The sequence below is a fragment of the Leuciscus leuciscus genome (genome assembly GCF_965113295.1).
Source record: "Leuciscus leuciscus genome assembly, chromosome: 9".
Classification (NCBI taxonomy): domain Eukaryota; kingdom Metazoa; phylum Chordata; class Actinopteri; order Cypriniformes; family Leuciscidae; genus Leuciscus; species Leuciscus leuciscus.
Genome location: NC_138733.1, coordinates 26,279,948 through 26,304,631, shown reverse-complemented (window position 1 = coordinate 26,304,631; position 24,684 = coordinate 26,279,948). Strand labels below are relative to the sequence as shown.

Sequence of the window (24,684 nt, the reverse complement as noted above, 5' to 3'; positions counted from 1 at the left end):
GGCATCTTTTCCGGATGCCTCCTGGACGCCTTCCCGGGAAGGTGTTCCGGGCATGTCCCACCGGGAGGAGACCCCGGGGAAGACCTAGGACAAGCTGGAGGGACTATGTCTCCCGGCTGGCCTGGGAACGCCTCGGTGTCCCCCCGGAAGAGCTGGAGGAAGTGTCTAGGGAGAGGGAAGTCTGGGCATCCCTGCTTAGACTGCTGCCCCCGCGACCCAGCCCCGGATAAGCGGAAGAAGATGGATGGATGGATGGATGGGTGGACTATCCCTTTAAAGTGAAATCTCTAAAACCAGCTTCTAACCGCTTCTTTAAAAACATTGAAGTGGATAATATCTAATCCAGTGGTTCTCAAACTTTTTCGGTAATTCCCCACTTTGGACAAGGGGGAATTTTCAAGCCCCACCTGGCCCGATCGCCCCAACATGCTAAAGAAATAAAATGTTCAAATTTATTGAATTAATAAGTAGTATCAGTATAGTAACAAGTTATATCTAAATACAAACTAACTATCTACATCAATTAACAGCAAGTTCAAAAATAAATAAAATAAAAGTGCAGCTGTGTCAAAATTTGTATCAAGTTCAAAAATAGAAAAGCAATAAAAGTGCCACTTTGCAATCTGTTAAAAAAGAAAAGAAGATAAATCCATTTGGCAAGACAGGTCTATTTATACCTGCATTAGTGGCTGCAATAAGCCTGTTTTGCATTGCACAATTTATTTATTGCCCACACTAGCCTGCTACCCATTGGTGCGAAACATAGATATAGCTACACATATATCTATGGGCGCGAAAGTTTGTTCCGCTAATATTAATATGCCGACGTCACGTCAATCATTATTTTGGGGGTGGGGAGGGGAATTCCTGTAATATTTGGTGTCGCCCCCGGGGGTGATCGGTCTAGTAAGCGGCAACACACAGCTATAAGGACGGTTTGCTCTCACACGCGCTGCATTTGTAGTCACACAAACACACACACACACACATGCGCGCGCAGTCACTCTCTTGTCTAGTGCGCGATTCCGGGAGATTGGATCTCATTTGCGGGCGTCAAGGAGCCGCTATCAATATGCGGGAGACTCCCGAAACTTCCAGGACAGATAAGGACAGACAGATAAAGATATAAAGGCATAAAAAGGAAAATTTCCTCCCGTTTGGTGCGCCCCACCTGTCACGTCTCTATTCCCCACCAGTGGGCCGCGCCCCACACTTTGAGAACCACTGATCTAATCCTTTAATGCAAGTGTTGATGCAATTTATTATTATTTTTTCAAACAATATCTTTATTTATTTCCAAACATAGTGACATTTACATATAACCATTGGGACTCAAAACTCTTGCCCCAAACCCCGCAGAACCCTGTCCATCAAACTAACCGAGACATGACATCACAACACAAATAATTAAATAAGGTATCTCCACCAAATGAGACAAGTCTTTATTAGCAAGGAAATTACTAAAGGGGCCCCAGATGTTATCAAAAATTGGTTGCTTTCCCCTGATTGCATACGTGATCTTTTCTAAGGGCAGAGTTGCTGTTAATTCTGAAAGCCATCTACCTATCCTTGGTCTATCCACCTCTTTCCAAGCAGTTGCAATGACTCTTTTGGCCAACAACAGACCTATATCTAAAAATAATCTATGCTTCTTTCTTATGTTACAATTAGCTGGGTAGATACCCAATAGAAACATTATTGGTTCTAAATGTAATTTTATCTCTAATATTTCCTCAATACACTGTTTCACTTCTCCCCAGAATTCCTTTATTTGAGAACACTGCCACAAACAATGGAAGATCGTGCCCTTTTCCTTGTCACATTTTATGCAAACATCCGGTATGTCATTATTGAATTTGTTAAGTTTAACCGGGGTCATATACGAACGCATTAACCAGTTGTACTGCAGAAGTTTCAAACGTGAGTTCACTGTTTGTATTTGTGCCTTGGTACACGCCCTCTCCCACTCCTCAATGGACTCAAGTTTATGTACTGACGTTTCTGAAGATTCACCAACCAGTTCATTATATATTTTGGAAATCACGCCCCCTCCCTGCCAGTCTCTCACCATCATTTCTTCAAACTTTGATAGGCTAGGACTGATTTTGTTGAGTTCTGATAAAATCTCTCAGTTGCAAATATCTAAAGAACTGGCTGCGAGCTATGTCGTGCTTGACAACAATTTCATCAAAAGACATCAGATGTGTATCGTCAGGACTATAAAGATCTCCTATTTTTTGTAACCCCTGTTAATGGGCAAAGGCACGCATTCAGTGGCACATTCTCCTCAGAGTAGTAGAACATCCTTGTTCTCAGTTGTGCCGCCCATAGTACCATAGTGGGTTTGGGCATTTAAGCCCTCCTCTATCATAAGGCAAGCACAACAATGATAGGCGCTGCCTGGGGCGTCTATTGTTCCATAGAAACTTGATGAAAAGTGTCTTCAGCTGAGAAAATAAATTGCTTGGCGGTGGCAGAGGCAAATTTTGAAATAAATATAACAGTTTAGGAAGTACATTCATTTTGAGAGTATTTATTTTCCCCATTAACGACATTGGTAGAGCAGCCCATCTATCTAAAGAAATTGAGATCTCTGGCATAACTGGTCTATAGTTAGTTTCTATGATATTGTTAAGCAATGGAACAATTTGAATGCCTAAATAAGAGAAGCAATTGACAACCTTAAATTGTGCAACTACATTAGTTGGATTTTCCCTGTCTACTTGGTTTAGTAACATAATGGATGTTTTAGACTTATTAATCTTATATCCTGAGATCTTGCCGAACTTCCTAATCAAGATGCTCTATCTGTCCTATGGTTATTCCAGAAATGCTATCATGTGACCTCACTGCAATTGCCATAATGAACAACAATGGAGGCAAAGGGTCCCCTTGTCTACACCCTCGGTTTATTTGTATAATTTTTGAGGTATTACTGTTGGTCAAAATTTGTGCATATGGTTCCTTATAGAGTAATCTTATCCAATTACAAAACGTCTCCCCCAAACCAAAGCGTGCCATAATCTCAAAGAAATAAGACCATTCCACTCTGTCAAATGCTTTTTCAGCATCGAGTGACAGTAAAGCAGTGTCTGGGGCCCCCTTTTGATGATAAAGAATATTCAAGATCCTTCTGACATTGTGGAAGCCTTGTCTGCCATGGATAAACCCGTTCTGATCCCTCCCAATTATCGTAGTTATGTCTTCGATCCTTTTTGCTAAAATCTTACAAAGTATTTTAAAATCTGCATTTAGCAGGCTAATAGATCTCCAGTTTTCACATTTATTAGTTGGTTTACCTGCCTTCGGGAGCAGGGTAATTAATGCTCCTCTTAAAGACGGCGGCAAGGTACTGTTTCGGAAGGACTCTGTAAACATTTCTAAAATTGGAGTCAACAATTTATTTTTAAATTTTTTATAGATTTCAATTGGGAGACCATCAGGTCCGGGAGTTTTCCCTGCTTTAATACTATCAATTGCTGCCGATAGTTCCTCTACTGTGATATCTTTCTCCAAATTCGTCCTAAGAATTTCTGGTATCTTGGGTATATTTATACTATTTAAAAACACTTTTAGTTCCGAATTGACATTAATCATTTCGGAACTATAAAGACCCTCATAAAATTTCTTGAAGGTTTCATTAATTTCTGTTGGATCTACAATGGTTTCTCCTTGATTGCTCTGCAGTGAGGTTATAACTTTTTCTCTCTGTAGCTGCTTAAGACGCCATGCAAGAACTTTCCCAGGTTTTTCACCCTGATCATAGAAGGTGTAAAGTGCCGGAGAAAGCAGGCGGAAGCGAGGATCTAAACGCAAGGTTTTAATGAAATAGACAGAACAAATAATAAAGAACTTCAGGGATAAAGAAACAAAACCACGCGCATGACAAGACTAGAAGCAACCCTTACATGTACAACAACTGACAAAGTAACAAGTGAAACACAAGAGCTATAAATACACAGGGACCAACAAGCTAAACAAGATAACAAGGGGGTGTGGTTAATTAGAAACACCTGGGGATACTAATAAACTAGAAAAACTACAAAGGACTACAAAACATGACACAGAACAGGAAATAACTAAAGTCCACACAAGACGAGGGAAACACAAGACAGGAATCATTACAGAAGGACTGCTTAAGTCGCAACAGACTGGCCTCCGCTTTTGATGCAGATAATTCGTTGTATTGTGCTCTAAGCAGCAACAGATTTTGATGAGATTCTGTTGACCTTGTTCGATAATACTCATTTTCCATTTCCGTTATTTTCGTCTCTAAATTTTTTGCCTTTTCAAAAGTCAATCTAGCTTTAGAGCTTGTGATGCTGATTATTTGGCCTCTAATATAAGCCTTGAAGGCCTCCCATCTCGTGCCTGCAGAAGTTTCTGTTGTATTAGTTTCAAAATAGAACCTGATTTGTTCATCCAGAAAAGAGACAAAACCGGGGTCAGTCAGCCACTTTTGTTTGCAACGCCAAATCTTAGCGTCTTTCACTAGCTTTGAGTCCTGATATACCAATGAGTTGGGAGCATGATCCGAAATTAGGATAGCATCATAAGAACATTCCTTGACTTTGTGCCTTAGCTCTGCAGATATCAAAAAGAAGTCAATTCTTGAATAGGACTTGTGTAAACCGGAATAAAACGAAAACTTTAAATCGGCAGGATTTTCTTCCCTCCAGATATCTATTAGGTTCAATTCTTTCATGAAGTGATGTATAGTTACCCTACTACGAATGTGAGACTCTACAGCTCCAGAGCTCCTATCCTTCGCCAGATCTAATGCACAGTTAAAATCGCCCGCCCCACCACACATTTACCAGGAAGAGTGGACAAAATAAGAAATACGTTTTGAAAAAATTTGGGGTCATTCGTATTTTGTGCATAGATGTTCGCCAAGATAATTTGCTCTTTTAGTAAATTTCCTTGAATGATAAGGTATCGTCCAAATTTGTCTTTGATAACCTTATTAACCTGGAGTGGTATTGACTGATGCACCAAAGTAGTGACACCTCTAGCCTGAGAGTTAAACGATGCAGAAAAGACCTTGCCTTGCTCCTTTTACCATGAAATAAATCAAATTTCACTCTCTGAAGTCACTAGACACTATAAGAGAATCCGAACACAAATGAAGAAGTGCGGTAGTATAATCCCAATTACTTTAAAGTTAACGAAGTGACAATTGCCAAAGATACATTTTGCCTCTTAACTACTGTTTATAAAGAGAGGAGAAAAAAATAAAATAAAAAGGGAAATATCTAAAGAGCTTAGACTTAGAGTGAGTGGAGAAAGGAGAATAACAGTTTTAACAGTTACTATAAACTCTGAGAAAAAGCCTTGAACATACTATAATAAACACTACTAAACAAAGGTGTATATTTGACCTTGTAGTATGTGCTAGCTCGGCTCAATCTTGCGCCTTTTATTTTCTCATCTTCTGATACCTTCCACTTTGTAAACCGCCACACTCCAAGTCGTTTTCTAATAATTCAGTTCGGTCCCTCTTCTGACCTGATCCGTTTGATGAAGTCCTCCGCCTCGACACGGTTGTTAAATATGTGAGGCCGTTCTTTATAAGTCACTAGCAGTCGGGCAGGAGGGATGATGCCGTATCGGAGCCCCATTAGACGGAGCTGCCGTCTCGCCTCGTCAAACTGCTTTTGCTTCTTGTGAACACCTGCCGCCACGTCTTGGTAAAATCTCACTGTATGGTTCTTGTAACGTACTTCTCTTTTTGTCTTGGCTGCTCTCGTCACCAGTTCTTTATCCCTGAAGTTCAGAAACTTCATTATCACCGTTCGGGGTGAGGGGTTGTTGTGTGCTCCTGGCCCGATTCTATGAGCCCTCTCCACCATTAGTTTTGTGCGCCCCAGTGGCAGTTCCAGTACGTCCGGTAGCCAGTTCTCCAAAAAGCACACGCGTTGTCACCCTCCACTCCCTCAGGCAAATTGACCAGCCTCAAATTGGAGCGCCTTGATCTCGTCTCCAGGTCCAGTCGTTTTTCCTCAATGTCCTTGTTTTTGTTTTCTAGGACTCGTACTTTTGTTTGGAGCGAGGCGACGTTATCTTCAGTTGTCGAAATCCTTGTTTCTGCCTCCGTGACACGCTCTGCACAGTCAGTGATGTCTTTCCTGACACTTTCAATAGCGGACAATATGCCATCAAACCTGGTGGAAAACTCCATTTACATGTCGTTAAAGGGTAACTAAACCCTAAACCAACTTTTTTTAGTTAATGATCTGTAAGAATGGGGCTTTATTAGTGCTGTACATTGATTAACTTTTAAGAGTAACTTTTTTGACATTTGGGTATAAAGTGTTTTAATTCTACAATATATGGTGTAAAAACGTCTGAGTGCTGCCCTCTTCAGGTTGAACGGTGGCTACTGCAGTTGAATTTTCCTATTGGATGTTAGCGGTACTACGTGACGCAAGCGGTACTACGTGATGTAAGCAGGTTCCAGCTCACCACGCCCTTGGTATGATGAGCTAGCGTAGATTTATCTGTATTTAGTACGGTGGTCAGACTCAGGAGGATACGTAGGTGTAGTGTTGCTGGTTGCAAGATCACTGTTGGACTGCATAGCTTTCCAGCAGACTTGTAAATTAGGCGCCAGTGATTGCATGCACTTGGCCTGGAAGACCGTGAGTGTGAAACCTGCATTTTACGCGGAATTGCTTTTGAAACGCAATAGAGGTGGAAATGGGCTCCTCCACACAGCTCGCGCTGAAAAGCGACGCAGTGCCAAACGCTGCTCCTCCTGCATGGACTCCACCACCGCAGCGGCGTCTTGATGTGAGTGATCATATATATTTTAATCACAATTTATGGTTAGGCTAAAGTTAATCCTCTGGGGTCGACAAACGTGTTGGCGCATTTTTTCACATAGCGGCAAAATATGAAAATGCCTATAGAAAGCGCGCGCTATTGACATCAACTCGATAAAACTTATCAGATGCATGTACTTTACGTCGTCTTGCGACCCTGTGAGTCACTCTCCATTTTAGAGAGTCTGACAGCAGGTCTCAGGTGCACGCCCCCTCACGATTCGTCCCCTCTATCTCCGCTGGGGTCTGCCCACTTTTCTAGCATTTTTCAAATATTGCCAGTGGGTGGAGTCAGGCTCTGACCAGGGGTTTAGTTACCCTTTAATAGCAGTCAGAATGGTAGCTGCCATATGGCCGGACTTTCCCTCTGCCGTATCATTGCTTCTGTCCGACGATTTATCCTCAGGAGTCGAGGCTCTGACCAGGGGTTTAGTTACCCTTTAATAGCAGTCAGAATGCTAGCTGCCATATGGCCGGACTCTCCCTCTGCCGTATCGTTGCTTCTGTCGGAATTAGAAGCATTAGCCTCGTCGGAATCCATGGCTTCGAAGTTAGCCGAGGGTTTCTTGCTAGCGTTAGCCCTCGTAAAGTCCGACAATTTAGCTTGAAGAGTTTTATTTGATCGAAATGGAGGTATTGAACCCGTTCAAGTCCAATATTTAAGAAGGAATTAGCCAACAGGGTAGGAGAGCAGGTTAACGCGCGTTCACTCAGTTCGTCGCCATACCGGAAGTCCTGTTGATGCAATTTAAATGGGGAACTGTAAGATATACACTGCTACATGAAGTTCTGTGATCACACAACATTTGGGGGAGATGGATAATTTATTTATTTTTTTAAACAGTGAAAGACAAAGAAGAGTGTGAAAGAGAAAACCAAGCAGCATGTGCTAGAAAAAATTTACTAAAAGTGAGAAAGAATAATGAGTTAGGAAGGAGTGAAGAGAGAGAAAATGAGTTGAGAGTTTATAAATTAAAGCCACATGAGAAGAAAAGGTGCGATTTGAAGGCAGAGGGTGATTAGCACATTTCGACTGATATCTCCATCCTTTTCACAAGAGCTCCAAGCCCACAGTGACAACAGCAAAAGCTTGACTATTTGAGGAAGATAATGAAGGCTCCAGTAGAAGAGACATGTTCAGGCTGGCAGCCATACTGATTATCTACTGCAATATGACGCTTTGAAGCTCATCCTAGAACGGAAAGGGGAAGGAAACGAATTGGAAAAGTAGAGGGCTTGACTTGAAATGTCAGTAAGATGACAGTTCAAGTGAGCTTTGTGTTTAATAAGTGAAAAGAAGCCATTCTCATGATTCATTACTTACATTTCCAACAAAGCTGAGAGACAGGATTTTTTTTTTCTTTAACTGCTAAAGAAAAAAGACCCTTTACCGCAGTATAATTTTTAATGACACCTGATCTGTGCAGTGCAACTCCTTCCCAAACTGACAAGAATGCTAAAAATGTCATTTCCATTTTAAAATAATTGGACCTATTATCAGATGCTTTCAGTTGTGGAATAATTAATCATGGATGACAATATGCATGCAAAATAGACGTCAGGTTGAATGCAATGACTGAAAATGTTTTATTTTGCCTGAAACTGCATCAACATAGACAGCTGTCAGTATCAGTCCAAGACCTTTGTGCAAAATAATTATAATAAATTACTCCGTTCACCTTAAGAACAAAAGAGAATGTTTTGTTTGCTTATTTAATACTTGTTCAGAATTGACTAGTTCCATAAACAACTTGCTAATATGATAAAGATCACATGCCACGAAGACAGAATCATAATATCATAATTTCGTCATCAGAATCATAATTTAGGAAATCAAAGCCAACAACCCGTGCCTGTGTACTCACTCGCCCTCTTGTGGTCTTTAGATATGCTGATTTAGTCATTTGCATTTCAAAACGTTTTATAAATGTGACATTAATAGACATAGACAGGAAGAGACACAGAGACAGAGGAAAAGAAAAAGCGCTCAGGGATTGCGGAAGGAAAGATCAGATGCGCAGCTGCTCTGGTGCATCCATGCCATCACTTCTCTGAATCAGTGCCTCAGCATCCAGTATATTCCTATTAGCCAATACAGGACAATTAAATCAAAGTTAAGAGGAGAGGACATACAAGTAAGGCAGAGCAAAGTTGAAAAACTAAATTTTAGAACAACAGTTATTAATTCACATGCCTGAGTGTCTGAACATAGAGCTTTTTATAGCAGGCAGTTTTGTCCTCTGAAAAAAAGCAGGCGTACAATTGAAGACGTAATTCCTTTTTTAGCCCTAAAGCACTCCTATCTGCAATAATGGGTTGTTTACTTTACATGAGAAGTTGATAAGAGATGTTTTGAGGGTTTCACTTTCAGAGAGACCCAATAGCTATCAAGCAATGGCAAACATCTAAATTCAGACTAGTAACTGTACAAGTTCTGTCGTTTTGAGGGTTTCTTTTCAGGACTAAAAATGACCACATGTATGTTCTGGGTCACAGAGAGAAGGGAAAAAAAAACATGCAAAATGCAAATAACAAAACAAAACTGCTCATAATAATGCACAGTTAGGATAGCAAAATAAATAAGCTTTTTAAACTGCAGGGAGAAGAAAACGCTTCCCGTTTCTGTTTTGTTGACTTCACAGGTGAAATAGTGAAACTATTTTGCCAGAAATTCATCCATCACTTTGCAGAAGTTAACCAAATAAATAAAAAACAAACAATTTTCAGCACCAATTGTGCAAAGACCTTTGTGCAAAATAATTATAATAAATTACTGAAAAAATTCCCTGAAATTTCCTAAATTCCCTGAAAAAAAGCAGGCGTACAATTGAAGACGTAATTCCTTTTTTAGCCCTAAAAGCACTCCTATCTGCAATAATGGGTTGTTTACTTTACATGAGAAGTTGATAAGAGATGTTTTGAGGGTTTCACTTTCAGAGAGACCCAATAGCTATCAAGCAATGGCAAACATCTAAATACTGTACAAGTTCTGTCGTTTTGAGGGTTTCTTTTCAGGACTAAAAATGACCACATGTATGTTCTGGGTCACAGAGAGAAGGGAAAAAAAAAACATGCAAAATGCAAATAACAAAACAAAACTGCTCATATAATAATGCACAGTTAGGATAGCAAAATAAATAAGCTTTTTAAACTGCAGGGAGAAGAAAACGCTTCCCGTTTCTGTTTTGTTGACTTCACAGGTGAAATAGTGAAACTATTTTGCCAGAAATTCATCCATCACTTGGCAGAAGTTAACCAAATAAATAAATAAAAAAACAATTTTGGCACCTGCTTAATTGGGCAATTAATTGTTTTGTGTAGACAGCATGATATTAAAATTCAAAATAATTTATCAAAACCAAAATGGTCAATGTGTTTTTCCTATTCATATTAATATTTTGCATAGTTGTTGCATAGTTCAAATAAAATTATATGCTTTATTTTAAAGACATTTGACTTTTCTTAACAATAAGTGTTGAGTCAACCTGGTTTACACTAGTCAGGCTAGTCTAGTTTGAAGGTTTTTAAAGAGTTTGGGCAGCCAATCAGTAAACAAACCATGCATCTAAAACAGTAAACCACTTCAAAGACTTTATTAAGTTATATTATGAAATATTGTTATAGTTTTTCTGGAACATTAATTTGATTGTCAGTTTTAGATAGATAGGTCTATGTGAGTTAGCAAACTATGAACTAGCAGACAAGTACTTTACACAAACCTGTTTCTCTCCACTGGGCTTCTTGTGGTTCAGCAGGAGCTCCACGGCCCCCACCACCTCTTTACGGATGGCATGGAGCAAAGCGTCACCGACATACACATTGAAGCTGAGGAGCAGCTCGATGATCTCCAAGTTCTCATTCTCAATGGCTATGAGCAGCGCCGTGCGCCCCAGAGGATCGATGCAATTGATGTTGATCTTGAAGTAGATCTCCGCCTCCTCCAGCGATAGTTTCACGCTGGCGTAATCGCCCTTCTCCACGGCGCTGAGGTAGGACTTCTCCTGCCCCGAGAGCTCCGACTCGGCGCGCACTATACGCAGCGGAATGCGATCCCGGTACGAGGAGTTATCCGTTCTGCGGTAGTACAGCTGCGACATTGTGGCTTAATCCATCACAAAACAGGTGGACAGCGAGAAGTAGAAGCAACCTAAAGACAAACACATTCGTGAAACCGTCGAACTGATGGTTTAATAATGACATTCTGTTGAAAATCCGTTTTAAGCTGGTCTAAGTATAGCAAGTGCAAGGTGGTAGACCACACTAACCAGCAATAAAACATCTACCCGTTATTATTTTTATTAAAACATTTTTGAACATTGTAGCTGATTGATAGGAAGTCGTTTGGCACATATTTACATAAAACACAACAATAATCGTTATTATTAAAAGTTATTAAATTGTAATAATAAAAAGGAAATACAAATGAAAGAAACTTCAATATCAAAGTACAACCATTAGTCACTGGTGGTGTGAAATAAAGCAAGAAAGACTAATAGGAAGCTTAACTCTTCAAATTACGCATATTTTACGCAGACCTTCCCAGCTCATGTTTTAGAGATTATTTATATATAAATGAAACGGTTCTTGGTTTGAACAGAAAACCACGCAAACCTGCCAAAACAACACACCAATCTCAAAATTACGCACGCTTACGCCGTGATAGCATCATAAACTTCACCGCTTCATACGGCTTCAAATTCATCAAGGATCACGACTCAACTTTAAAATATCATGTGGAGGTGGATGCGTTAACATCACAATTCGCATTAAACACATGAGGTCAAATAAACAATGCACAATTCAAGGCTTTGGGAAATAATGCTGTACTGTTCTACTAAACTCAATGCACTACAAAATCCTAAAACTCACCTTGCTGTCAGAACAACTTTGATTCTCATATTTATTTAGTTTACGCGGTCAACTTACCCGATTCATCACAGAAAATACTTTTGGAGGAGTATTCCTACGACCACACGAGGAATGTTGCGCATGGTGACTGTGTTGTGCTGCCACGGCACCGACGCACCGCTGGAATCATGCTGGAATTGCAAATTCATTACGCCCCAGCAGACGTCTGTCATTGTCCACAGAGCATTGTTTTAACATAACGTTTCCTCTCTGTTATTTCAGTTCAGCTGAGCCCTAGTCTGACGTAGATGATGCTGACAATAGTAACCAAATTATAATAATAACCAAATTAGTGAATTACGTAATGCACGTGCTTCGTCAGAGAAAATAATGAATGCAGTCTTACAATCCGAGAAAAAAAAGTAGTCCTTTTTCGTAAATTACATAGCGGCGTTTTGTGCGCTCGGTGTTTTTTTTCTTTGAAAGAGACTGCAACTACAAAGGAGGGACATTTTAGCTAAACAGTAAACATTACTAAACTTGAAAGACTGCTACCTGTTAAAATGTTAGGGAGACCGGTAGGGATGTGGATTGTAAAGATTTCTGGATCCAATTTACAGATTTCAACGAACAGATAAATATATTTATAAAACAGTTACTGAAAAGGTGTGTATGTTGGTCGCGCTGTATTTTGATTCAGTAAACAAGAACCGACTCATATGAATCATTAGCTCGGGAATCTGACGACAATAGTCACACTAACCGACTCATAAGGGTAATTTGTTTGGGAATCATATTGAGGGCGCGTGCACGCAACAGGAAGTAAGCGCGCAAGTCCCAAAGCGCAGTGCGCTGGACATCGTGCATCGTGTTCAGGAATCATGAGATGTCAAGGAAAACATACTGTAAGTTAAATTAATTAGCCAATTTATTACATATAATTTGTTAGAAAACATAAAGTTTTACACATTTTATTAATGTATTTTGTACAACATTTGCAACAGCTTTTTATCACTTAAGACCAACAATTACTAAGTTGTGTTGTCTGTTAGGCTACATAGGTTATACTTAACAGACATTTAGAAGTTTATTTTAAAATGCAAAGTATTGAAATACAAAATAAACAGCTGTAAACACTTGCATTTTATCCCCCGGTTTCACAGACAAGGCTTAAACCTAGTCCTAGACTAAAATGCATGTTTGAGCTGTTTCAACTGAAAGCAATGCACTGACATATCTTAAAATATGTCACTGCCATTGTTTTGTCTCAAGAAGCACACCAGTAATGTCAAATTATTCTCTCTTTCATAGTTTACCATCAATGGGTCAAAGGCAGTCAGATGTATACATTCCCATATTCATATACATCTGCATACCTCAAAAATGTTATTCATCAAATTCAGTTTACTCAGTACATACAGTACATGTTTCCTCCTGCTTAATCAACATGAAATACTGAGTTCTTTATATTCAACATGTATTTACACAGTTTAAGGATATGTTGTAGACGTAATAACTAAACCACTTTAATGTGTAGCAAATAAACATAGGAATATTATATAAAGTTTGAAATTGGCTACATAAAGCAAAAAAGTTACAGACAAATGTTTACACCCTCCCAGTCTCCCGTATATGAGTTTCCTCAAAGGTGGTCTCAAGAAGCAACGTGATCATTTCATGCAATTTAATGCTGGCAGTTGGGTTTTTTATACCCATTTCAAATAACTAGAAATAAAAGTAATTATATTGCATAACGTTGTTTGTGTAATTCTCTTTAGTCTAATAAACTTTAAGGGGTTTCACCACAGATGTAATATAACACCATAGACTTACAACAAGGTCTACATCTATATGCTGTCTATAAAGATGGATAATTTTGCCATACCTGACAAAAGTGGTAGTTGGGGGGCCTTAAGCTCATAAATAGGTCATTTCATGCAAATCCATCTAAAAGTGCCAAATTTGGCACAGATATAGCTCAGGTCATACTGAATGATTTAGTTAGGGCGCCGGAGCCAGCGACCGTTGGGGCCAAGATGGCGGCCAAATCCAATATGGCCGCTGCCTTAAAAGGGTTCCGACTAGGGCTGGACGATATATCGAATGACATTGTTATGCGCATCTCGTCAGTAAAGCCGGTTCCTTGATTAGTAGTAAATCACCATCACCTGCTTTCAGATGGAGCGGCATTTACTACACAGAGCCGTAGTTCACTGACAAGCTGAGCCATATCGCTTTAATTATCGCAGGCGATACGTCCGTGATAATTAATGCGATATGGCTCAGCTTGTCAGTGAACTACGGCTCTGTGTAGTAAATGCCGCCCAGGGTGCTGATATACCCAATCATAAATGTAAGTATTTCTATGGGTTTCCCATGGTCAAAAAAGCTCAAATAGACATCAAGTTTGTATTTGTATCTCATCTGGCTCAAAAGCTATAGCCGAATCCCTTTTAGGTGGCCGCCATCTTGGTCTCAGGGACCATTGGCTCGGGCGCCCTGGCTAAATCATTTCAGTATGCCCTCAGCTACATCTGTGCCAAATTTGGTGCTTGTAGAGGAATTTGCCCGAACAGTGGGGTGTAAGGCCCCATACTACAGCCAAAACTGGACAGTGGCCATATTGGAATTGGAGGAATAAGGGATCCAGATGCACCGGGTCATAAATATTAACATTCCTATGTGTTTCCCATGATCAATTAAGCTGAAAAAGATATCAAGTCTGTATTTGTAACTCGTGTGGTTCAAAAGTTATAGCCGGAACCCAGCAGCCATATTGGATTTGGCCGCCATCTTGGCACCCTAGCTAAATCATTTCAGTATGACCTGAGCTACATCTGTGCCAAATTTGGCGCTTTTAGATGAATTTGCGTGAAAATGTGCTTAAAGGTACAATATGTAAGAATTTTGCATTAAAATATCCCAAAATCTCAAGGCCAGTGTTATATATTTTGTTAAGTTGATTACTTACAATATCCCAAATGTTTCCAACTATTTTTAAATCGTGAGAAAATTGCGATTTTAACCAAGGAAACGGGGCGTTAGAGCTGGGAGTCGCCAGTCAATTGCGTCATATCCGCGTCACCCTCGGTTTCCGCTCGTTCTGCGTGGAGTCCTGGACAAATGCGGAAGTTGTAGTTGTAGCGTCTATCAAGCTACAAACTTTAGCTTGTTTCTTGCAGTCGTTATGGGACACAATTATTCTTTACCGATTGCAGCTGGTTCTGTCGACAAAGCATGCTTAATTTTATATTTTCCAAATGTAGCATTCGGTAATAGTTATGTTTATGTAAGGAAAGTATTATTGCTTTAGATTTGTGTTTAGTTTATTGACATTGTTTATCACGTCTGGTGTTTATGGCCATGTAAATAAACATAGCATGTGTTATACATAAAGATTAATCAGTATTTTGGCAAATGATGTGGGCATGTTCGAATGTACTTTTACAACAATTGTTTAGAACATGTAAAACTGCGCAGCGTTATCACAACAATGAATTCAACAAATACAGTAACATCTATGAAGTATTAAACCTTACTTTTCTTGCGGTTAATTCATTTTAATGAAATAAAAGTGTGATGAGGTTTAAGAGTCAGGAAGGAAGAAGACGCGTCGTCGTGACTGGGACTCGTACTTTATTAAAATAAAGCAAAACAAACAAAAGCCGCGCACAACGCGCATTCACTGTGGCAACCGCGACGGCACAAAACAGTTCAAAAATGAGAGCTCGGATCTACCGGTTTTCTTCCTCTGCGTCCAATTTTCTCTCCAGTCTCTCTCTCGTTCCAGCGCGGCTTATAAGCGGTCTCTCCACGCCGATCACTGCAATAAGACACAGGTGCATTTGCACTTGACCTACTTGCTCGTCTCTTTTCTCTCCCATCACAGACCGCGCTGAACCACGCCCCCCTCGCCACAAAAAGCATGTCATTAAACGCAACATTTATAAAAATAGAACTTAGCCTCATCATCCATGAACATGATTTTTCGATTCCCGTCTGACTGATTTACATCCACGGTGGAGTTTAAAACGACAGTTCCCATCATTCCACGCTCCTTCACATCGTCATCAAGCTACGCCGTTGTTGTTGTTTAGAATGTAGCGCCCTCTAGCGGCAAAAATTCTTGCATATTGTACCTTTAAGGCCCCCAACTATGATAAAATACGATTATGTCCTAAAGCAAATTCTATGGTTTTTAGTAAAAATAAAACATCCCTATTTGTATATTATCCGCTCTATTCATATGATCACAATAAATGCCTCATTTTATTTATTGTCTGTGGAGTTAATATAGGCCTTCACAGACAGGGCTTAGATGGATTAGGCCTTAGCATTAGGGCATTTATAGCTTTTATAAATGTGTCTTAGAAAAAAAATGGCTGGTGTGCATCTTGAGACAAAACAATGGCAGTGACATATTTAAAGATATGTCAGTGCAAGTTGCTTTCAGTTAAAACAGCTCAAACATACATTTTAGCCTGGGACAAGACCATAGACTGTAAAAAAATATGGACGTAGTGTCCGTGACGTCACCCGTAGGTTTCTGAAGAGCATTTTTGAAGCCTAAAGTGGGCGGAGCCGGCCGTCGCCATCTTGGCCTCGCGTCACTCCCGGATAACAGAAAATGGGCAAAGAGGCGGGGCGGGTGGGGAGGTAATGCTATGCTATATGCTACTGACAGTACCAAGTCTGCGACTGCACAGGGCCTCGCGCTAAAGTGAGAGTTGATGATGTAAAGCCAATTAAAAGTTCCTGTTTTTGCCCTTCGAAATATTATAATAGTTAAAAGACATGGCAACAAGTGAGACTGTGTATCGTGATTCTATACTATTCTGCTAGTTGAAAATGTATATGCAGTAACTTAATATTACTCTGAGAGAGAAGTTCAAGTAAATGCGCTGGAAATCCGCGCTCATTCAAGGATGTGCATTTATTGCATGGACGGAGAAAGCGCCGACACCAGCAGGATTTCATCTGACGGTACATAAGCATATTATAATCTATCTGTTCCGTGAGAGCAGAACGAACAAGCCTTTATTGACGTTTTTAAATCTGAAAACTCCAAAAAGCAACGAAATTGTCAGATATCCATTAGTGCATGTTCACAGAGGAAAACAACTGAAATACAGCGCTGGTTGTTCTCTTGAACGATACTCGACGACAACGACGGAATCCTTAGCCGTGGGCGAAGTAATGGGTGTATTAAATTGTATGAAATAATCCCGAAAAAAAGCACAAACACTGCAGAGATGGCAAGTTCAGCAGCTAAAATTTGCTGAGGTGAAGTGACGGCTAGTAACAGCAGACAAACGGCTAGCACTGACATCAGCGGCAATCCACCTGTCACTCTAGTGGACACACCCTTAATTATGCAGAACTTTAAATATTAATCAACTAAACGGATGAGTTATAAAAAAATTCACCCCCCTCACAGTTGTCATGAAGGGCAAAATTAGCTGTATAGACCAAAGCCACATACAGACACCAGGCTGTAAACACGTTTTTTTCTGCTGTAAAATTTGGCATTTTAGCATGGGGGAGATACAGATTTGACTCACTTTTGACACCAGCCTCAAGCGGCCAGTCAACGAATTGCAGTTTAACTCACTTCCGTGTTGGTTTCAAGAGAGAGACGGGGAGGTTGCCGCTTGGACTAGACTCAAGCCTTGTCTGTGAAACCGGGGGACTTTTCTAAAATGGAGGCTGCCTTCATGATGGCTTCCACGAATGGGGATATTTTAGAAATATTAATAAAAAAACATATCAAAATGTAGGTAAAAATCTGTAAGTTATCAGTGTAACACCACAGACAGTTACCCTTTTTTCTTAAATGGGCAACATCCATTACTGCAACACCACAGATTTGGTATGCAGCTCAGATTTGGAAATATTGGGGGATTCAACTTTTAAATTTAGTTAAATTGTACTTTGTTAAATTAGCTTTCCATGACCATGTGAAATAATATCTGTTAGAATGTCTAGCATATTCCCATAAAATTAAGCTAATCTAATGAATACAAAAACATAAATATCAGTTACTTGTTTGTCGGTATCATTAGTTACTTTTCAATGAATATTAATAGTCCTCTTTTCAGAAAACATAATGACTATCTTGCTGTTGCTGTTCTTAGCCTATATTCTATGAAAAGAGAGAGCACTATAATTAAATTTATCATATTCATAAGTCATCACTCAGTCATTTCAGAAAGTTTGTTGCTTGCCAGACAGCACTTGGGGAGGAGGAAAAGTTTCTCGAAATGTTTTGTTGTGTTGTCTAGACGTTACTCCCATGAGATGGTCTGACTTGCATTCTGTCATGAGGAACAAGATTGCAAGAAGGTGATAGGACACTGTTTTAATGGTTCTTCCTTGAACCAATTAAGAGAGAGAAATTCTATTATCTTGGCTATAACCTTCAGTTAATAATGAGATCGTAGTGTTGGTTAATTAAAAGATCGTCGTTCACTATGTGTCTTTAATTCTCCTGCAAAAGTATTGTACAATGTTAGACCTATGTGGAGTTTATCTTTAAATAATGCAAAATAACAAAGTACTTTAATTCTGAAAGCTGATTCCACAGACAAGTGGGCCCATCTGGGAACCAAAAGGCATATATGTCACTTCAAGTGAAATCAGTGTCACTTTATACAGCCTGTCAGCACGTCCCAGTCCTGACACTTCCTTCACGCTGGCGCCATATCTGTGAACACTCATAAAATGTCTTTCTTCCCAATTTAATATTTGCAAACGTATCTTTAGTTTGATCTATTTCTATGTAAAATATGCAGCATTTTTAGCAAGATCAAGAACGGTAATATTCAACAATCAAAGTTGTTTTCAGTGAGCTTCAAAATAAGTCAAACCCTAGAGCATGATGTGTTTACAGCAAACTGGGGTGAACATAAATCAGACTATTTTGAGATGTGCACATGAATATTTGCATAACAGCATACAAGCCTTCCAAGTGCTATATAGATTATTGAAATTCCGATTCTGAAAACAGACAGATTAATAGATAGATGGATGGATAGAATGTGTGAATTATCTAAGTGTTTAGTGGGTATGGCCATCTACAGTATTCTATGGGTCGACAAGACCTGGTCCTTGATATGCAATTTAACCCCTTCTAGAGATGTCATTCTCCAATACAGACCAGTATGACTCAGCATGCACATAAATACATTTGACCAGTTGGATAACAAGATGATGTTTCATAAGTCTGTGAGAGTTATGGAAGTGTTAACTAGGTGAGAATGGACATTCAAGCATCAGCCACAACAAATTGCTGTTTCCTTGTCACCTTAACTGAGATTTTTAAGACATAAGATTTATTATGTTTTCCAGCTTGCTGTGTCACCCAGCTTTGTTTCATTCACAAATAAATTGTCATTAGCATTAGATTGTCACCTGCTGCCTATTATTGATTTTTGTTGTGGTTGTTTTTCAATGGATAAAATTTTGGTGTCAGTAAGATTTGAAAGATGTCTCTTGTGCGCATCAAGGCTGCATTTATTTGATCAAAAAATTTAGTTAAAACAGCAATATTGTGAAATATTAGTACAATTTAAAATAACTGTTTTTATTTAATATATTTTAAAACCACTGTAATGGCAAAGCTACATTTTCAGCATAATTTCTCCAGTCTTCAGCGCCATCCTTTAGAAATCATTCTTATAGTATATGCTGATTTGGGGCTCAAAAAACATTTATAATGATTATCAATGCTGAAAACAGCTTTTTAATGTTTTTGTGGAAACTTTGATAATTTTTTTTCATATTCTTTGATGAATAGAACATTCAAAAGAACAACATTTGAGATGGAATTTGTATGTTACAATGTAAAAGGTCTCTACTCACTTTTGGTCAGTTTAATGCATTCTTGATGAATACAATTATTCATTTCTCAAAAAAAAGAAAAAAAAAGTCATACTGACCCCAAACTTTTAAACACAAGTGTGTGTAATTAAAGGTTTAGCCTGTAGGGTAAATTAAACTGATTGGGCATGAAGATATTTTACATATGATTGAACTTTTTCAATCTTTTCCTTTAAACTATCATATAGATTCAGAAGACTTGGATTCGAACATGAGTCAAATGGACTACTTTCATTATACACTGTACAAAATTGCTGTTTTAACTTAAAAAAGTAAGTATTCGTGCTGTCTTAATATTTTAAGTGTAGTCAACTCAAATATCCAAGTTGTCACAAGTTGACTAAACTTAAAATTTTACGGCAGCACGAATACTTACTTTAAGTTGAAACAATATTTTTTTGTCATTTTTGGAGCTTGATATGTCACAATCTCTTATTGTTTCATTTTCATGTTCATGTACTTTTATGCTGTGTCCGAAATCGCCCACTATACCCTCATTATCTATTCTCTACATTAGTCCACTGGGGGTGGGAAAGCAGAGTGAATATTCCTCTAAACTTCTCCATTTGTGCTCCACGTTGCATATGGGTTTGGTAAAACATGTGAATAATGTTGATTCTAACAATGTAACCAAAAATTAAAGACAGGCAAGCAGTGAGGTCTCTATTTACGTATATAAATGGCTCAAAGTAAATAAAATAAACATATAAATAGATCAAAGTATTTCACATAAGCTCTGCTCTGATAGCACTACACAATTAATGATGCAAATAATGATGTCTGATTGTTGTACCAGAGGACTTTCCACTTGTAAGCTCTTCAGATATCTGGTGGAGTGTTTCATCTCTGAACCCTTGGGGCAGAAAGGGTGCTCTTTTAACCCACAGTGCATTATGCAAGTTTATGCAATTCTTTGAAAGGAGAATAAAATTATTAGTTACAACGATTCCTCGGTCTATAACATAGAGATTACTCATTATCAGCTATTAATAAACTAATAAACTTGCTTAAAACTTTGCAGACAGCTGACATTTCTGCATGTAAGATTAGGAGGCATGTCAAGCCTTTCATTTTATAATGTTGTAATATAGTCACATGGGAGTTTGTAGCATTTGAATAATTAATCAACGTGTCATTTAGCTGTGATGAACAAATAATCTTCTTGTTTTGCACAGAGCAAAATGTCTATGTCAAGCCAGAAACAAGTTAAATTTAAAGCATTTAACACTAATTTGTGATGTTTATTTCAAGTGTTAGAAAGAGAGAGTAGTCTTCAGTCTAGTAATAGCCTATTTTAGAAAGCATTGTGTTTATGTAAAAATTTTGTGTTACATGGCTTATTGGCGAATGTTCAAAAATGTGGCTTGGAAATTCAGCTGTGGGGATGTAATTTTACTGGAGTGTAGTTTAGTGCCACATTTCCTGTTGCTGGTGTTGTGCATCAGATCCTAGATACAGGGCGGCAGTCCGGAGACAGACCTTGGCGTGTGTTATGTAAGCAAAATAACTTTTGTAAACTGGCGTCTGGATAATGTTTACTTTACTACTGTAATCAATTCACTCCGGCTTTGGTTGTCTGACCAAACCATGCAGCTCTGTAGCTTTGTTTCCATTACAAAATAGCTTCTGTCTCAGGCATAACGTTTTTCTTACATCTTTGGAACACTGCAGGAGACAGTTTGAATAATGTCCCGATATTTTCCATGCAATGACAATGGGGACTGAGGCTTTCAAGCTTGAAATAAACCATATATGAAATTGGTGACATTCTTTAAGGAACAGAGTCAGACCAAAATTTAAGTTGAATTTGACCTGTAAAAAAAGTCTCCTTTTGTGTTCTACAGAAGTAGGAAAGTCATACAAGTATGGAATGGCATGAGATTTTTGGGTGAATGATCACTCTAAATATAATACACTGTCACTCCTTTTGTGTGTGTGTGTGTGGACTATATAAAAAAAAGCGGATCGCTTCAGCTATTTCATGATGAAACCATTGATCTAGGTCCTAGAAAACACAAAATCCACCTCTGTAAATACAATGCTGTCTCGACACATTGATTGCAGCTGTTGCCATGCCAGTGTGTAAAATGTGGATTAATTGCAGCTTTTCATTCTCTGATTTGCATATTCCTCTATAAAGGGGAGTGAGCAGCTTTTCTCATTGCTGATGGAACTGGATGAAACCCAGACAAGAGAAAAGGGTGATCTGTCCCTTTCATACAACACACACACACACACACACACACACACACACACACACACACACACACACACACACACACACACACACACACACACACACACACACACACACACACACACACACACACACACACATACATACACACACACACACACACACACACACACACACGTAGGATTTCCATATGTTTTATGGGGACATTCCACAGACAATGACTTTTATACTGTACACACTGTATATTCTGTCTACGTACACTGATCCTAACCATCACAGAAAACTTTCTGAATGTTTATATTATCAAAAAAACATAATTTAGTGTGATTTATAGGATGTTTTCCTCATGGGGATCAAAAAATGTTCCCACAAGTACAAGGATTTCGGATATTGCCACAGATGTGGGAGCATTTTGTCCCTGTACCTGAATCACACACACACACACGCACGCACACACACGCACACACAAGGACAAAAGCAGCATAATGACAGTAAGCACAGTTAGAACAGAATTAAATCGAATTTGTGATGATGGTGGTGACAGATAAGAGGAGGAAAAAAGCAAAGCTAGTGAATCACACTCATTTAAGTTCCTTTGTGGATTTTATTCCTTCGTTTTGAAGTGTCTTGTTTCAAACAAAGCACATTAGGATTGTTTTTTATGTCTTTTTATAGTACGTCCCATTTGATGTGTGAAAAATGTCAGCCTTTGATATTTGAAAATTAGATAGAGTTTTATTGCCTTTTCTTTCGCACATTCAGAAGAGTCAAATATTCTGAAGGAACAATAAACATTTATATCAGTTTGTCTAGATGTTCATATTTTGATATTACTTTTAGATGTTTATATTTTCGCAACCTTTTTTTCCCTCCACAACCTAACATATAAGTTAATGTAGTTAATAATACATTTTTTTTTTTTAAATCCAGATGGCCCTTGCTAAAGCACCATGCTTTAAATACTGCTTCCCCAGTCTTAACTAGCTTAACTAAGATTTAAAAAAGACGTCTTGATGGTTAAAGTCGGCATGAAACAGATGTTGTGATTGTGTGTTTTTGTCTATTGTGACATATTTCCGAGTGAAACGGCTTCTCAAACAAGACAAAGTGTAGGGTGGGATTTGATTTTGTCCATCGGAAATTGATTGGATAGTTGTGGTTTGCTATTGGTCGATCTCTTGTGAGTGACAGGTTGTCCCGCTCTCGCGCCAGTAAACACGTCATCAGAGAAGAGAAGTTATGTCACTGCAAGAGGGTGGGGAAGTTATGTTGATTAAAGATGATGAGAGCAAATGAAATAAAAAAAAATAATAATAATGGTGTGCACAAATAAATCATTTATAATAAATACTCAATATTATGTAAAAAATATTTGATTTCATGGTGACCAGGATAAACTGAACAAGCATGGCAGTTCATCCGGTTTTAAACGCCTTTTCAGCTGCATGGTAGAGCTCTTTGTATAACGGTTGATACATAAACAATTAATCCATCAGACTAACTGAAGTGCTCTTTCTGAAAGCTAAATAGCTGACATTTAGAGAGAGGCTCAACCACCTGTCTAGTCTCAGTCTGTGGGCAGCACTTTTTCTGGACAGAGATAAATCTGTCTCTGTGGTAGGCGTGGGTTTACCTGTTCCTATAGGAGAGAGGTACTTCTGAAGCACATACCATCCTTTCTCATTCCCACAGACGGAGTGGGTTGTTCAACTCAACAAAATAGATGTGCTTTGCATTTTTATAGTGTCAGTAAGATATTTCTTTCAGACCTGAATGAATGATCGTTTAGTTCTCCATGTGGTAATTTATTGTGACAACCACTGCAGATGATTCTTTCCTAAGGTAGACTCATACTAATTAGTATTGGTTCATAGTAATTGATGGAATCAGATCTCGTATCAGCAATGTGCATTTGTGTGATAAATTATATTTTGGTGAGTGATTGACCATTTGATTAAACATTAGTTTTGAGACTGAGAAGACAGATTGCTGATGGGCTTTGTTGTCATTAGATTGGCAGGGACAGATAAAGCAGATCCATGGACTTTGTGTGACTAAAATAACTTTTTGTTTGTAGAAGTCAAAATCTTTCAAATAAAATGATGTCTGTTGTTGTTAGCATTGACTTTTTATATTACATTTACATTACATTAGACTTTGTATGATAAAACAGAATATCAAGCCAAGTGCCATTTATTTTAAAAAAGACAAAAATGTTTCAAGCAAATCATTTTTATTGTTATTAAAAAAATAGATGCATACTTAAGATTGTGTATTTAATATTTCTTTCTTTTCTCTCTTTAGTGGAGATCTTTAGCTATTTCAAATTATGTTTTGTGTGAAGTTTTCCAAAACAATATTTTTGAATCATCTTTGTTTGGTGGCTTTTCTTCAAATAATGCTATATTAAATAAATGTATACATTTGATTAGTTTTTTTAAATGCATGGTTGCATGCATGGTTACTTAATTTGATCTTGAGACACAAAATGACACGCATATAAGTTATTTGACTTTCAGACACAATTTGAGGGGCTTTCTTGGAAGGCATTTTTGTTCTTTTGTGGTTTATGAAGCTTATTTGCTAAATTCTTAGGTCATGGTATCCGACATTTGTGCTCATAGAGCTATACAAATATTTTCTTTGGTTGAGTAAATCGCCAGCTTGCATGTTTTTCTCTAAGACTTTGAACTTCTTCTCTTGGAACGTCTTTCTACATTCAGTTCTGTTCCTCAGATAGTTGGTGTAGGAGTTTGTGTGTCCCAGAGTTTCATCATTCACTGATGGCACTTTAGGGAGCAGATCCCTCTAACCACGAAGTGAGACATTTCAACTTTTCCACAGTGTCTCTGATCCCCAATGTGTGAACTCTGAGCACTAACACTTCAGTCCGTGTCATTTCCTGTTTGATATGTGAAAGGGTGTTATTGCAGCTAT

The 24,684-nt window shown here is 38.6% G+C and overlaps 1 protein-coding gene across 1 annotated transcript in view; it reads right to left on the bottom strand.

Annotated features, from left to right (window-relative positions):
- Positions 1-12,434, bottom strand: part of trpc4b (transient receptor potential cation channel, subfamily C, member 4b) — a 31,597-nt gene extending 19,163 nt beyond the window's left edge. The window contains exons 1-2 of the mRNA XM_082179077.1: positions 11,751-12,434; positions 10,544-10,971 (exon numbers count right to left, since the gene is read on the bottom strand). Of these exons, the coding sequence (XP_082035203.1) occupies positions 10,544-10,921 (378 nt within the window). The 5' untranslated portion in view covers positions 10,922-10,971; positions 11,751-12,434. The remainder of the gene's footprint in view (positions 1-10,543; positions 10,972-11,750) is intronic.
- Positions 12,435-24,684: the final 12,250 nt, after the last annotated feature.